The following is a 16,776-nucleotide window of genomic DNA, read 5'->3' on the forward strand; positions in this document are numbered from 1 at the left end:
CTAGCACAGCCTGCCCTATACCACAAGCACCTGATTATATATATAAATAAAAGTACATACCCTCCCCCTCTTACCAATGAAAAAGTAAATAAACAACCATTAATTTATCCAAAATATGTGATATCCCCACCCATCATCCTCACAAGAAGTTTCACCTGGTAAATAATCAGTTTCTACTTTCTGTAAATAGTCAGTTTCTACTTTCTGTATATATACAATAGTACCTCACAAATGGACATCTCTCTTATGATCGGTGGGGGAAATCACATACCAGGTATTTTGGATAAATTACTGGTTCTATATTTATTTTTCCATTGGCTAATTACTTTGGACAAAGACGTCTTTCACTTTAATTTGCTTTATTCTGAGTATCACAATGCCAATTAGTGATATTATAATGATTTAACCGATCACTGATCGATATACATAAAATTACAGTGTAATGAATCTGGAAACTTGCATACAATAGGCCACATTGTTTTAACATACAGGAGAAGGTAGATTCCTTATGACGTCCGAGAACTTGTAAAAATGTCGCTCAGTGTCATCTTGCGAGAAGTTTTAATCAAGAGTGATGCACCCTAAATAAATACAGATAGATAGGAATGAGAATATAATCGTTAATTACTAGCGCATAATAAGTAATCTACATACAATGCACAGAAAAAAGTCCATCATTTGAAACACATGTAGGATAAATATATAAAGTGTATATGAATTTTAATTTAATAGTTTGATAGAGATACATACAGTACTACATGGGATCATGAAATTGTCTTTGTGGATGACACGAAAAAGCATATCTGATGTTTATTATACACAGTCACTCTCCAGAATAGCATGTTGGCTAAGAGTAATATAAATCATTGATATCCTTCGTTACTTTTGTTTTTACTCCTCAGTGTCTCCTATCACTCTTCTAATAATGAATTACGTTGTGTTACAATACTACTAAGATAAGTACACATCAATTCTATAAAACTATAATTAGATGTCGGATCTGTTAGAATACTTCTATAGGTAATGATCTATATGGATGCAGATCAAATGATCTAATTTTAATTAGAGTGTATTTAAACAAGCATTAAATTGTACATTATTTCCTGTGTGACATAGAGATATAGAGGAAAAATACAATCCAACACAACCATACTATTACACGTACCAACAGACTTCAATCAAAATAATGTACAATTATATTTCGGGGGGGGGGGGGCAATTTTCATGGATTGACAAGACTTTGCATCAACTCTTTCAGGAATGTTATTTTGTGTGCATGGATTTTGATCGTTGAGGCATTATAAATATAGTCTTTTTCTATGTGTGTAAATTGTGGAATCGTAAATACTTCTTGAAAACTGAGCTCATGTGAAATATAATAATTCCACGGTAGATTTGAAGAAAAGTATTGATTAAGTCACCACACTTCTTTCAACATTACAAAGTCATCCAGGAAAAAGTATGTGTTAAGAAAACAAAACTGAAGTAATCTGCAGTTAAAACTAAAACCAGTGTGGTTCTTAATGAATCCAGATTAAGTACAAAGTAAAACTCCCAAAACAATCAAAGAATGCCTCATACCAACAAAAAAAACCCACCAAACTTCTAACAGGTTTATCATCTAGTAGTCAGTTGTATACCAAGTACATTTCATATACACAAACTTTGCATAAATTAAATTTTTGTACCAAACTACATTTTCACCAAATCATTGGGAATTTATATACATGTATATATTTTAAATGTCCCGCAAGCAGCAAAATCCTAGCCTTCATTGCTTTATATATCTAGATATCACCATACATCATATAAAGAAAAGCACCCTGATTCATTTCACACAACCCTCCTGGATTTAATGTCAGAGTCTTTAAAAAAATAGTTTGCATTTTAAAAGCTGTATGGTATCACAGTGAGGCTTTAGATGCCGATTCTACAGACAGACGAGCTGCTTCGTTGAAACCATCAGCCACCAAGATTTTCAATCCACTCTCAGCCAGGATTTTTTTGGCCTCTTCCACATTATTACCTGCAAATGTAAGTCAAAAGTTATCATGTGCAGAGAAGTTGAAGTTGCACAACTCACTATCAACAGAAAAAACAAACTGAGGAACTTCTCCTTCAATGACCCTGGTTAGTTAACCATAAAATGAAAACTTTGAGGTTTTTGAACTGAACAATGGAAGTACAGTTATGAACAATGAATAAAAGACTTCAGTCATTCATGATTTCATATTAAATTCCTATATCTTGAAATTGTTGTGTCCGGGTAGCGTAGTAGTTAACACAATCGCTTCTCACCGCTGTGATCAGCAGTGGTTGTATGTGAGAGGGTATGGTGGTCGCCCACTTGGACTTCCTCCGGGTATTCCAGTTTCCTCCCACATAGAGACTCCCTAATGCCAACATCCGTTCAAGTTGTTAAATACATGTAGCTCATATATACATTTAGCTAATGTTCATTGTTGATTATGTATGTCTGACTTTAAAAAAGATTATTATTATTGTCTGATACAAATAGTGCATTAAATGCATAGCAAATTCCGTGATAGTAATGCTGACCTTCCAGTCTGACCACCAGGGGAAGATCTAGGTGTAATTTCTTGCTGGCTTTGATAATGCCGGTAGCAACCGTAGCACAGTTAACAATGCCTCCAAATATATTCACTAAAATTGTCTTCACCTGAAAAATAAAAGGATGATTTAATGACACACATTCAAAATATATACTGAGGAGAGTTTGCATTGATGATTTTAACAAACTTGAATCTGCACTATGTCAGGAAGCTTTCATGTAAACGTAAACTTCTCTGGCCCAGTGGTTCTTTAGAAGAAGATTTTTAAAGATTTCCCTTTATAATTGTATTTAAAACTTTGATCCCCTACAGTGGCCCCATCCTCCCCCGGGGTCATGATTTTGACAAACTTGAATCTGCACTATGTCATGATGCTTTCATGTAAATTTGTACTTTCCTGGCCCAGATGTTCTTCAGAGGATTTTCAAAGATTTTACTTACATGTGACCAGCCATGGGATTTTGGGTCCAAATGAGGAATTTATCAAAAATGAGATTTTCGCTTTAAAATGACACACATGTATGCCTAATTGCGCATTGAAAATTCTATGGTCTTATCTTGCATGGTTCCGGAGATGTGACGTCACGAATATGATATATTATTGTGTAGAATTTCATTCATTTAGAACTAACACTTGAAACTCAATGATGCACACAATTTGAAGTCAATTCTAAACAATGTTACCATATTTATTAAGAACAAACACGTTTTGTCAATAATTTCTCTAAAGTGTATCATACAGACATTATCTTAGCTAACAGTTACCATAGGAAACATTCCCATTAGAATACTGTCACCATAGCAACCATTACAAATATATAATTATAAATGAAAAATCGTGTTTCTTCAACTTTCTCAGTAAGTAAAATTATTTACCGGTAGAAAAAATACTAATTACATGTAGCGCTATGTTGCAAAATATTTCAACTCAATAGATAATAACTACCAATATCCATGCAGTCAAACTCCATACTATTAGTTACACAGTTAGTTAGTGACCTGATACGGAAAAATACATGGTGTGAAAAGAAAACCCGTATCGGGCGAGGGGAAGCCTCGCCCGATACGGGTTTTCTTTTCACACCATGTATTTTTCCGTATCAGGTTACTAACTAACTGTGTAACGAATTTATCACGTCGAAGACCTCTAACTGTATATGTGGGGAGTCAAATGTCTTTCCTTTTGACACGGCTGCAAGTCGAACCCGACGATAAATAAAATTACTCGCCCAATACGGATTTTACTTGCATGATACGGTTTTTTTCCACGGCGTCATGTGACCAAGATCTGACCAATTAGATTTCAACAATTTTGTCTGAGGCGTGATAAACCATGCTATCAAGGTTATACAATATCTATTTATAACATGGTGAAATGTGGCGGCCTTGTATCACATTAGACGTAGATAGTTCTCTCTTATAATTTAAAAATTATTCTTACCTGCTTCTAAAGCTAGCATGCCAAGTTTGTATTTTAAACTAACTCAATCATGATAGATCTAAAAGCTAATAAGAATGATAACATACAAATATCTTAAAATTGTTGTATTATACCGGGTATCAAGTTTTATTGTAACTATGATCATTTAATCATGATTAACATTATAATGTACATGTAACAAGTTAACTTTGTGCAACTTTGACTAGTAATTAATAGGCTGACCAATATTTCACAGACGTACTAATTTGTTTGGGGGGAAATGAAAACTGATACATGTACTTTATTCAAAGTATATAGTATGTACTGGCACTTATGATATTCTATGCTACTGAAGTAAACATTCAAAGCAACTTTCATAAGTAAACTCAAGTGTTATAATATTTTTTTCTCTCCTGAAATGATACGTCGTAATAAATTACTGTCATATATTAAATTATATATTAGCAGTGAATAAATTAAATTTATCAGAATTTAGTTTAATTTTCTGTTTTCAGGCAAAATTATTTCCATAGACCTGATTGGAATTCGTGTTGATTTACCTATCGAATTAAATCTTAATATATATAATATTTCTGTCATGAGACAATAACTGATATTCAAGATTGTAAAATGCCAAATTCCTATGCACAAATGACAGAGCTCCGACACTTCTTTGATGTTTTAAAGAAAAGAGTGACCCAACTTTCGGACCATAATGTTAGTTGTTTGGTAATTAACGTCCCGTCGAGATTTTTTCACTCATTTTTAGATGTCATCAGCTGTAGGTGAAGTACCTACGCTCAGGACCATAGCAGTGAATGCTTTTAACGTACCAATGCCAGATGCGACAGTTTTAAGGTCATATGAAAAAGACCTGTGATTCTCACTTCTACATGTAAATACCGAGCGTTTGGAGGAGCAATCACTACCTATATTAGAGTCTTAGGCTTGACGCGGCCTTGGCATGAGCGGAGCTCGAACTCACGACCTCCCGGTTACAATACCATTGAGGTGCCGCGACTGGTCCTGAGCATAACATGACTAGTGAACTTGGTGTGTATTTATATATAGTTAAAACTGTAATGGAATGCTTCTTGTAGGGGTACAACTTGGATAACCCACAAAATCAAATCATGGTGCAATGCACTATATACTTGACATGCGTATTATTTACATGTCTCAACTATATTACATGTTCGTATATTACCCCCCCCCCTTAACACACAAAACAGTTGGTATAATAGGATATTAGTACAGGAATTGATATTGAAATTATATTCATGAGCTATCATTTCTACAGGTAATGCAAAATTCCATCGCCGGAAACCCACGGCTGATCTCGTCTTCTACTCATCAAGTGATGAGTAGAAGACGAGATCAGCCGTGAGTATCCAACGATGGCAGATTTCTTGAATTTTCATAATCGATGCACAATTATATCTATCTTGATAATTGATCATGGGCCTGTAAACATTGATGTTGCCGATGCACAACTGAATTCATTACATACAAATGGAAACTAAAATATAGATCAATAAATATATCATTTTAATTTGTATGTATATTAGACAGAAAGAACTAGAGAGGGGTGATTTTGGCATCGTATACATCGTCATGTGTCCTTTTTTGTTACATCCAATTGGAAAGTCTTTATTGCTTGCAAAGTTCCATGCATTGGCTGGTTGCCGCCTCTCACTTTTTGTTTATACATGTAGCAAGCTATGAATCCAACCTTTGCCCCCCCCCTCCAATATTTTGTCTGGCTGCCACACCCCTTTCAACTTTGGTGCTATGTTCCTGTCATCACATTGTTCTCGGTGGTGATCTATCTGTATTTTAGCATTGTTTAACAAATGTAATGTTTCCAGTATAATTCTTATTAATGCTACATCTGAATCTACACTTATCCATAAAGTCTATACACGCAAACCTGCGTATGAAAAAAAGAAGTACTTGCGTATTTATTTTTTTCTCCTATAATGCCTGTTGAATCAAGCTCACAAAAGATATAATTGTTTATTTCTGTTTTCACCATTATAATTAATTAATCACCCCCATAACTACCATTGCTCTTAATAGTTATACTCGAATATCGTGCAGGAAAGAAAATCCGGGTCGTTTCTTAGTTGTCGTATACAATGGATGATGGAATAGTGCAGAGTACAGACACTCGATGTTCATCTCGATTGACTCACACTGAAAGTTTTTACATTTGATCTATCACATTCCTATTTAGCACAAATGTTTACAAAATCGCAAAGTACGTCTTTCTTATAGGGAGAAAAACGCATTTTACATTCACTTTTGTAAAGGCCAATAACTCCTGTTATATATTCTACGAACATTCTCTTCTGGGGCTAAAAATTAAAGTTCTGAATTTAGGTACTTGTAAGAACTATGTATATTAAATATTTTTTCTTAAACCTTGATAAACCAAAATATGAAGAATGAAAAAAAAGCAAAAAAAATAAAAAACAAAAAACCCCACTGCGGAATTTTTTAATGTGCTGAACAGTATACGATGTTTGTGACGTTATTTCTCTATTATGCAATTACCTCATTTGTATTTATATTTAAAATTTTTTGATCCCCTATTGTGGTCCCATCCTACCCCCAGGGGTCATGATTTTGACAAACTTGAATCTGCACTATGTCAGGAAGCTGTCATGTAAATTTCAGCTCTTCTGTCTAAGTAGTTCTTAAGAAGAAGATTTTTAAATGGCCCCACCATATCTTGGCATTTTTGTAATTATCTCCCCTTTGAAGGAGGCATGGCCCTTCATTTGAATAAACTGAAAAGCCCTTCACACATGAATGCTTTTTGCTAAGTTTAGTTGAAATTTGCCCAGTGGTTCTGGAGAAGAAGTTGAAAATGTAAAAAGTTTACAGACAGACGGACAGATGCTAGACAACGGGTGATCAGAAAAGCTCAGGTGAGCTAAAAAAGAATGCATAATGAACTTGCTGTTCTAACACACTCCCTACTATGTCCAAAAAGAAATATTATGTTTGCCTACGTGTTTGTCACCCATGAGGAGAAAGAATGCATCATGAACTTGCTGTTCTGAAACACCCCCTCCAACATCCAAAAAGTTGGCTGGTTCTCCTCCATGAAGTTTAATGATGTCCATTGTTGCCATGGCCAGACCAGCACCATTAACTGGAAAACAAATATTCAAATAAAACATGTACATAGATACATACATGTACATCTTAATAGTTGATTACAGGAACAGGAAGTGACCTCTATCACATCAAGTTAACCCCATCATTGAGGGATTAAATAGTGTAGAGAAAACATTTTAACATTAACTGACCAGTCAGAAAGCTACATTATAAAGGCTCCCTAAAAGTATTACATTAACTGACCAGTCAGAAAGCTACATTATAAAGGCTCCCTAAAAGTATTACATTGCCCTTTTAATGACCCGTGAATTTCAGACTTTTTTGTTTATCAATGATAATGCCCTATGGATTCATTTCAATTAAGAGAAGTTGTAACTCTCATTGGTTATGATAATCAACTGAAATATAAGCCGGAGCTGTTACATGCATACAAAATGTGAAAAAAGGAAAACAATAAATAGATAAATGAATAAAATCTACAAAAAGCACATATGATAAGGATCTCTAAAAATAATGTGAGCATTGAAGTGAAATCTGGGAGATTTTAATGAGAGTGTTTTGTGACCAAACCATATCATTTATTACAAATTTGGCACCATTTCTTCTAATTTGGCTTCAGAATGACACATTTTGTCGTCTGCCATCATTATTGTGCATTTCTTAGAGAAAGGCACTCAAAATAAAATTGTGCACAGACTGACAGTAATACAGACGGACAGACAGAACGAGAATTCGCTTATCTCCAGAGGGGGACCCAAATGAAGAACTTTAATATAGCTTTATGTTTCACAAACCAAGACATCCTATGCTCCCCTCCAGGGCGATGTAATTGAGTTTTAATCGACTAGCTTCCACTTCACGGGGATCAGTCTCCGCCATGTCATCCATAGCAAACACCTCCTTCTGTCTGAATGATGCGTTGTCATCAAAGTTGATCTTTGCATCAAAACAAACCACTGAAAGCAGAAATATATATCTACACATGAATTGTTAAGTATGATTACATGATATTTACGGAACTAATTATAATATAAACACGACCTGCACGCATCAACCACAATCATGTCAAGATATGTATTATATCACATTGAGACTTGTCAATATGTTACTTATATAGGAAATTCTACCACAGTTATTGCAAAGATGAAAGGAATGCCGTGGCCATTATTCTGCAATATATCTTCATACGTAATAACTGATTATGAAAACATTTATATGCATCTCACTTGCACTTCATGTTTTGCTAATATAACAATAAAGTCATAGAAATTAGAATAATATGTGTTGCAAAACAAATTTATAAATGACTGAAGAACATTTGTCATTCAGTATAAACCAATCGTCTGCATTCTGTGATCGATACACATATATACATGTCGATGCACAGACAAGCTAATCCTCTTCCACGTAAGTTTAGTTTTCTTGGACTGTGTTGATATAATCAATCATCAAACTAAATACTTAGATTATTTTTCAAAATAGATCTACTATACCCCTACCATCTAACCTTTTTTGTCAGCTAAAAACATGTAGGCTTACTGCCATGACGTCACAGTGAACTAATTCATATAGGTAAACAATCAGCGGTATATTTCTGAGCCGTAGTAGAATGGAAATAAAGTTCTTGTTTTCGTGGATGATGCAGGATAACCTCCTCGGTCTCGAAATGTTGTTCAAAATATAAAAGCCTCAGCTTTCATATTTACAAAACAAGATTTCTCAACCTCAGAGGTTATTCTGCAACATACATGAAAACGTGATCTTTATTTCTTAAACACATGTAGTTTTGGTCAACCCAAGAGGTTCATGATTTTTATCCCAAAAATCCCACAAAACGTCCAAATTCACCAAAATCTGTAATGTCATATCAGGAAATAAGAATAAGTTTTGCAAAAAACTACACTTTCGTTTCAGAACTTTAGATTATTTCAATAATGGAACAAATCCACTAAACTAATTTATATTGACTTGAAGAATTAAAACAGGTCACCAATGTATCAAGAGAATGCTGTGCTAATTCTATGTGGTTGACCTGTTTCGACCTTTGGGCAGTCATCAACAGAAAATATTGATAAAAGTCTGAAAATGCCCCCCGTATTTTGATATACTGCATACCCTACCTCTACCATCAGGGGTTTCCCCAAATGGATTTATCTCCACCTGTGTGGCATCCACACTAACAAACAAGTCATACAGTCTTCGAATCTGATCAGCGGCCTGAAAAGTCAAAGGTACATGTATATTACCTTTACTTAAAACATACACGATGTTTCTCAGTAATATATTTTTGGTGACATTTCACATACAATTCATTTGCATTACATCATCTCTACAAAAAGTCTTGGGGTATATTACCATGTCTGTTTAAGAGTTGGCAAATTTTGATAGTTCTTGATTGTTGCAATTAAAAATGTCAAGTCAGCTCTTACGTGTATGTATTACATAAGTTGTATAAATTGACACTACTGTAGCAAAGAAGGAGACAAAAATCTTTGGAACAATCAAGTATCAAACCCGGGACTCTTACATTACTAGTTAAGAGCTACCAAGACCGATATACAAAATATGGTAATATCACTACGATATGGAATCTAAACCTATTTCAGAAATCATACAAGAACTCTTCATATCGAGGAGATAAATTTTTTAGAGAAAATCTTGGAAGCGTTGCGTATGTCCTTAACAGCTGAGTGTCCATCATAGCTAATTGTTGATTTTTAATGAGACGACACAACAGTTTATCTCGTGTCACACAGCATGACCCAGAGTCACTCTGATACTTTAGTGCCTAAGTTCTGTACTCTTAACATTTATACAAATTCAAATAATCTTTACAACACTGGAGATTTTGTTTCAGGAAATGAAGCTAATGCTTAATCAGATCATTTTTATATGTAACGTTAAGAAATGCTTTAGAGCAGATTGTGCTTTATCAATGATGGATTTATGAATTGAGCTGTTCCTAGCAAAAAGAACCTAATCTTATCCAACAATGTTTTTCAAAAAACGTCATATTAAATGAAAAAACGTGAAGTTATTTTTTTTTTGCATACTTGTAGAGAAAAGGGTCACAATTACCAATCATGAGTTGGTTGTCATCTTTGATTGGCTTTAATATTTTGACGATAATCAATATTGTTCTAATATTTTGAAGTATCGTTCCCTATAGTTCACACCTTAGCACTAAATTACTTTATAAAGGCCCTTTTTACAAGGAACAGCTCAATTAGTGATGCAAAGCCATGTCTTTTATAATGTAGCAACACATCCGAGAATCTGTATTGTGTCTGTAGCAATGATATGGTGCAGTTGAACAGCTGACCATTTAATGTGATATAATTGGTCTAATGAATGAAAATCAACCAATCAAATTGAGAGTTACAACCAGATATGATATGACATGTACCTCTGGTACATGGAAATGATAATTACTGTTTGTAGGTTGCTGCCTTGGAATCCCAATTTTTCTGCCACTGACAGACACTGCTGCTCTGTAACACTGCTCACAATATCCACTGGTTCCTACAGAGAAATCACGTATAACTTATAGAAATGTCACACACTGCTCACAATATTCACAGCTACAGAGAAATCATGTATAACTTATACAAATGTCAGACACTGCTTACAATATCCACAGACTCCTACAGAGAAATCATGTATAACTTATAGAAATGTCAGACACCGCTTACAATATCCACAGGTTCCTACAGAGAAATTATGAATAATCTTCAGCAGTGCCCAGTATATAAACAGAGATATGAAGAAAGTTATACAATAAGTGAAGAAATGCATGCAAAAGTAGCAAAATACGAGAGTGAGAACGGAACTCCGAAAAACTAATTACGCTTTGTAGCAGTGCTTATTATATATCCATTATTTACAACATATACATGTAGCATTTTCCATAATAACCACTAGATGTGTCAAAGCAATAAGAATGCCGCCGCTCAGGAGCCATAACTTTCCCAAAATTATGTCACTGTACCGTATAAGTACCTGACCTGTAAGTTCTCATGATACATATATCTATATATGCATTCCAAATTTCAATTCGAAATGTTCATGTATGACTAAGACAACAAACCCTCAATTAAGATCTCCAAGTACAACTGAGATAACGAATAGAAACTGTGAATTGTTAAAAAAAAATTCTCAAAGTCTAAAGGGGCATAACTCTGCCAAACAGTATCTGACAGGAAATTAATAGTAACTTGACTTGCATATTCTCCTGCTCATGATACATGACATCTACACTGCATATACCAAATTTCAAATTAAAATGTCTTATATAAGATTGAGAAAAATTATTGGAATTACATGTATAAACTGTTTGAAATTTCCTCAATCCAAGGACAACAACTCTGACAAAAATTATTTAACCAGAACCAAATAAAAACTTCACCGAAATGTTCTAATGATGGATCTATATGCCAAATTTCAGTTGAATATGTGCATCTGTAGCAGAGAAAATGAACGGAAACTGAATTATGACAGAAGGATGGAAAAGGAGAGCCCTATATGCCCCGGTTATATCACAGCAGGGGCACACTATGATGTTGTACCATTACTGACTTTAAAAACAATCTGACCTCCCTCTTTTCATTCTAATGCAATGTATTGTCTTGCCCTTCACCTTGATAATGGAGTCGGGGTCTGTGGCGGCGGTTTCCTCGATGTCCATTCCTCCATGTTTGCTGCCAATGATCACAGGTCCCGCATGCGATCTGTCTAACACAATGGCAAAGTAAGTCTCTCGAGCTATGTCTAATGCCTCAGCGACCATTACCTAAAAATAGAGTAAAGTACACCACAGAGGGAACAGTCTCTGAAAATACACATTTCATCAAATCATTCAACGATAGATTCAGGTACTCTAAAGCAAGTTTTATTTGTCAATTGTAAGGTTAATAATGACAAATGTTTGGAAGAAAGCGATGAATGCAACCATCCCAAACATTTCTTGCATGCAAATGAGAGATGTCTCACAGTACTCATAATATGGTAAGCATTTTATATCTCCAAAATTTTAGTTTGGTTACTTTTTCTTTAGATATTTTCCCCTTTTTTTGGAATTTTTTTTAGCCTGTTATCATGGTTATACATAAATTTTGGCATTTCTAAATAAGATGTCACTTAATCAAACTGCTTTAATATACAAGAAATCCGACCTTTGAGACTTTGACGCCCTCTCCTGTGGTTTGTTTCGTCTTCAGCTTTTGACCTAACATACTCGAGACCAGATTTTCCACGTCACTTGGACTGAAAACAGAGTTACACTTATCATTAAATGAGTTTTCTTTCATATACATGTACAACATTTCTTTTAATAAATGCAATTGCAATCATATAACTATATGTGTACTGTGTTAACAGATGTTGACTGCCAAGAGGGCAAACAGGTCCAAGTAGTTTTAAAAGCACTGTGTATTGACCTGTAAACATAATATTCTTTGATACATGCATTTATAGAAAAGCTAAATGACTTTCCTTAGTCTCATTCTTCTATTGTATAAAATGTGTTGGATAAAATGTCAGTATTTTGCAATGTAACTCCCAGTCAAACCAAACCCACCAATTAGTGTTGGGGTGGGTGGTAGTGTAAGATAGCACAGGGGAGGTGCCTTGTTCAAGTTCAAGGACACCCCTGCATGAAATCAAGTGACCACATCTTTAAGACCAAGTTCATAGAAATCCTCCATGAATGACAATCAACATTCCAGAACGAGATATTTCTTACTTTTTGGTGAGATGGACTCCACCTTTAAATCCATTGGAGAACACACCTTTTCCCCTCCCCCCAGCCAGTATCTGTGCCTTGATTACGTATTCATCTACCTCTGCAAAAATAAAACAAATGTCTTACAACAACAGCCACACTAAAACAACTGATCTATATCACAAAATTCACCCGATATTTTATTTGTAATTTTTTGTTACAATATACATGTAGTCTGTTTCAGATATTTATTTTTAACAGGAAAATGTAAGCAATAACAAATAATAGCAGATGAACTATGTGCAAGATTAATTATTTCCTCCCTATTTTATTCATACATCTGCACATTTGTAATTTTCTGTTATAACATATATGTAGTATGTTTCAGATATTTTTTAAACAGGAAAATGTAAGCAATAACAAATAATAGCAGATGGCCTACATGCAATATCCATTATTTCCTCCTTAAATCATAGATAAAACTAGAGATTGTTTTTATGAAAAACAAATATCTCCCCAGCTTCCCAAATTGGAAGTGTTCCAAACAAAACCTCCTCTCCTTAATGGATTGCATGGTATGGGGAGAAGGCATGAGCAGGGACATAGACAATATGAACTCCGATAAGCCATTTAGGAGAAGTGTTCACAACCTATATTACACTCCCCACCCCTCAGATCCACTATCACTTTAAGGACAACAACTGCATGGATTTTTCTGTCCCTACAGTATGCACATCTGCAAAATGACAACAAAGCATTGTACAACGTTTCACATCTATCAAATAAGCCATATAGGAAAAGTGCTCGCAAGTTATTCCACATCCTCCACCCCTCTTAGATCGACAGTCACTATCACTAATAGGAAAATAATTGGATCCTCATGTCCTGACAATAAGCACATCTACAAATGGCAACGAAGCATTGTACACAGTTTCAAGTCTTATCAGATAAGCCATAGAGGAGAAGAAACATTTACAAGATTTTGACAGACAGAAAGTACAAAAACAATATGACTCCCCCTGGACATTGCTGGAAGAGGGGAGACATAGGTATATAACTGAATTTAAAACTTAGCAATACCACACTATTCAAAACCAGAAATACATCTTTTCTTTAGTGATACCACAAAATGAAAAACCAGTAAGCATATATATGAAATTTTGCATCATCTTTTTTAAAAACACACTATGTAATGTGTTAATATTTTTGAATGTCTGATGTATTTAAGAGAAATCAAGAGATAATAATAATGATAATGATAATACCATATTCATATAGCACCCTTTTCATACACTATGTATGCTCAAAGGTGCTTTACAATGCATATATACCTTACAACAGAATGTTATACACATAATACATAGAAAATAAATAAAACACTAAAAAGCAATGATATAAAATGTGTTATCACATGTAAACAGTCCGTAGCTGTACCTATCCTGATTGTACATATAAAACGTGAAAACACAAGATACCATAAATATGCTAGATAAGAATAAACACCAGTTTCAGGACATATTGAAATAATAATAATAATAATGAAATACACACACACAGCATACAATGTCTCAGTTATAATACATTAAAACATAGAATTTTTTTTTCATGTCATAGAAACATTGTTTCAAGCCATCTAATACATGTTATGAAATCCATTTTTTTCTAAAGCAAGTTAATAACAGTTTTCATAAAACATCTGTCAGCTGAACATGCTAATCAATAAACAGTGTTTGAAATTGGTTTAAAACTTGGTGTAGAATCAATAAATGTATTGGAAATCTGTTGATCTTACAAACTGGCCAATTTGCATGTCAATGAGAAATGTTAAAAACACAAGACCTGTAGTTCTGATTTTGATTTCTCGAAAATGGAGTAAAATTTCAGACTTAAGTCCAAGTTTGGACTTAAGTTTATTTTCAGAAAGCTCACGGTGAGTCACCTCAGTCACTTTGCTCATATAGGGAAAAGACTAAATGGTGTTGCAAGCTTATCAAATCAGGCTACTTACTAAATGGTGTTGCAAGTTTATCAAATCAGGCTACTTCCTAAATTGTGTTGTTAGGTTATCAATTCCGGTTACTTACTTAAATTGTGTTGTTAGCTTATCAATTCCAGTTACTTACTTAAATTGCGGGCTGCCGATTTTGCCTCATCCGTTGAACTGCATACAACAAACTTCTGAACAGCCACACCATTGTCTGCCATGAGCTTCTTGCTTTGGTACTCTTGTAAACTCAGACATCTTGTGGGGATACTCAATACATTCTGTACAGCAGAAAAAAAATGTTGCTTAAAAACACCTTGTCTGCATTTTGGTTACTATGTTTACTGCCCATAGATCACTCAAAGTATTGCTGAATGTAAAACTATATGATTTGTGAATTTTTACTTTTAAATTGCATGGTGTTTTATATACATATTAAGAATTCAGGGCCGTAAATTACATGGAGGCGGAGGAGGCAGCTGCCTCCTCCAACTTTTGAGCCAAAAAAAATTAAAATTTAAAGTTCATTAGAATTTATGTTGTTTCCAATAACTAAGAACATGATACCTCCCTTAAAAAGCATTCCAAATCTTTCTTTTAGAATGAGTTAGTCAAGTAACATCTTAGAAGGCCCTAGAATCAAGGATTTTGCACGAAACGTGTTCAGTGTGCACAAAATGTGCTCAGCGTCTCGGGGCCTGGGCGGCCCCCAGACCCCCGCCTAATTTCCTGCCTCCTCCAAATTGAAGGTTAATTTACGGCCCTGGAATTACTACTATTTTGAAAGTTTCCCACTGCAAAATCATCAAAATTTTATAAAAATTTCCTCACTTTTATATAGTGATTAAACTTTATTTTAACTTTATAAACAAACGTTTGTAACAAACATTTCAAGTAAAACCTACTACTGTGTCAATATATAATGTCTTACTTGGAGAGAATATTAGATAGTAACAGGATGCTTTCACTATTAGTTAAGGATTTTAAAAACCGTGCATAATGTTGATTTCATGACATGTGTCATGTTGCATAATTTGAAGTATTATGTAAATAGGTTGACGTGAAGAGTATAACATTGATAAATTCTATTGATAATGGGGAAACGACGGAGGAAATTATCACACCAAGGATAATGAATACGGCATTTCACTGAGGATCACTGTTGTAAGAAGTACAAATATGACCTATAAAAACAAGCAGACCCTCTATAGATTTTGTGTGTGTGTTTCTTTTTCTTTCTTTTATTGTTTTATATTCCTTTGAGAAATTTTTCACTCATACGATGACATCACCAGCTATATACGAAGTGTCACATATTTAGACGCAAGGTGCTCAGAGCCATGGCTTATTTATGCAAGGTGCTCAGAGCCATGGCTTATTTATGCAAGGTGCTCAGAGCCATGGCTTATTTATGCAAGGTGCTCAGAGCCATGGCTTATTTATGCAAGGTGCTCAGAGCCATGGCTTATTTCTTGCCACAGATCAAGATCATGTGTTGTAATGGACTTTCAGTTTCAAAATGTTGTTAGGTATTTGTTTCAAGTAATATTTTATTTGCATGCGAGTTCTATAAGATCAGTACTCTTTCCGAACAAGCTGTGTACATGATTGCGTTATATACTTTTCCTACGTTTGTGTAAATCAGTATCACCAGACATTTTATAACAAGGTCAAGTGTTATCAGCTGATAAGCGATTCGCCGATACATAAATAAAAACCTCAAAATACTCAGCACAAATTTCTGCAAAATTGCTATCTGGTTCCTCTGAATCATACATTTTGCAGACCTACCTTTTCTTCTTTAAAATTCTGCAGGAGTGAACTGAATTTTGACAGTCTCCGAGAAGTCCGAAGCATGTTCATGGGCGCAGACATATTTCTGTGATGTGTGGTACGTCATCGGTTTGAGTGGTATACTACTATTCCGGATGATTGAAAATGATAGTCACGGATC

The 16,776-nt window shown here is 34.6% G+C and overlaps 1 protein-coding gene across 1 annotated transcript; it reads right to left on the minus strand.

Annotated features, from left to right (window-relative positions):
* Positions 1-342: 342 nt before the first annotated feature.
* Positions 343-16,750, minus strand: LOC125653956 (succinate--CoA ligase [GDP-forming] subunit beta, mitochondrial-like). Its single transcript, XM_048883632.2, has 11 exons — positions 16,614-16,750; positions 14,962-15,103; positions 12,860-12,959; positions 12,291-12,381; positions 11,756-11,908; positions 10,552-10,641; positions 9,240-9,336; positions 7,914-8,075; positions 7,011-7,153; positions 2,560-2,680; positions 343-2,026 (listed from the first exon to the last, which is right to left on the minus strand). The coding sequence occupies exons 1-11, from the start codon at positions 16,695-16,697 to the stop codon at positions 1,905-1,907; spliced, it is 1,305 nt and encodes a 434-aa protein (XP_048739589.1). The 5' UTR covers positions 16,698-16,750; the 3' UTR covers positions 343-1,904.
* Positions 16,751-16,776: the final 26 nt, after the last annotated feature.

This window comes from Ostrea edulis, chromosome 7 (assembly GCF_947568905.1).
Source record: "Ostrea edulis chromosome 7, xbOstEdul1.1, whole genome shotgun sequence".
Taxonomy (NCBI): Eukaryota; Metazoa; Mollusca; class Bivalvia; order Ostreida; family Ostreidae; genus Ostrea; species Ostrea edulis.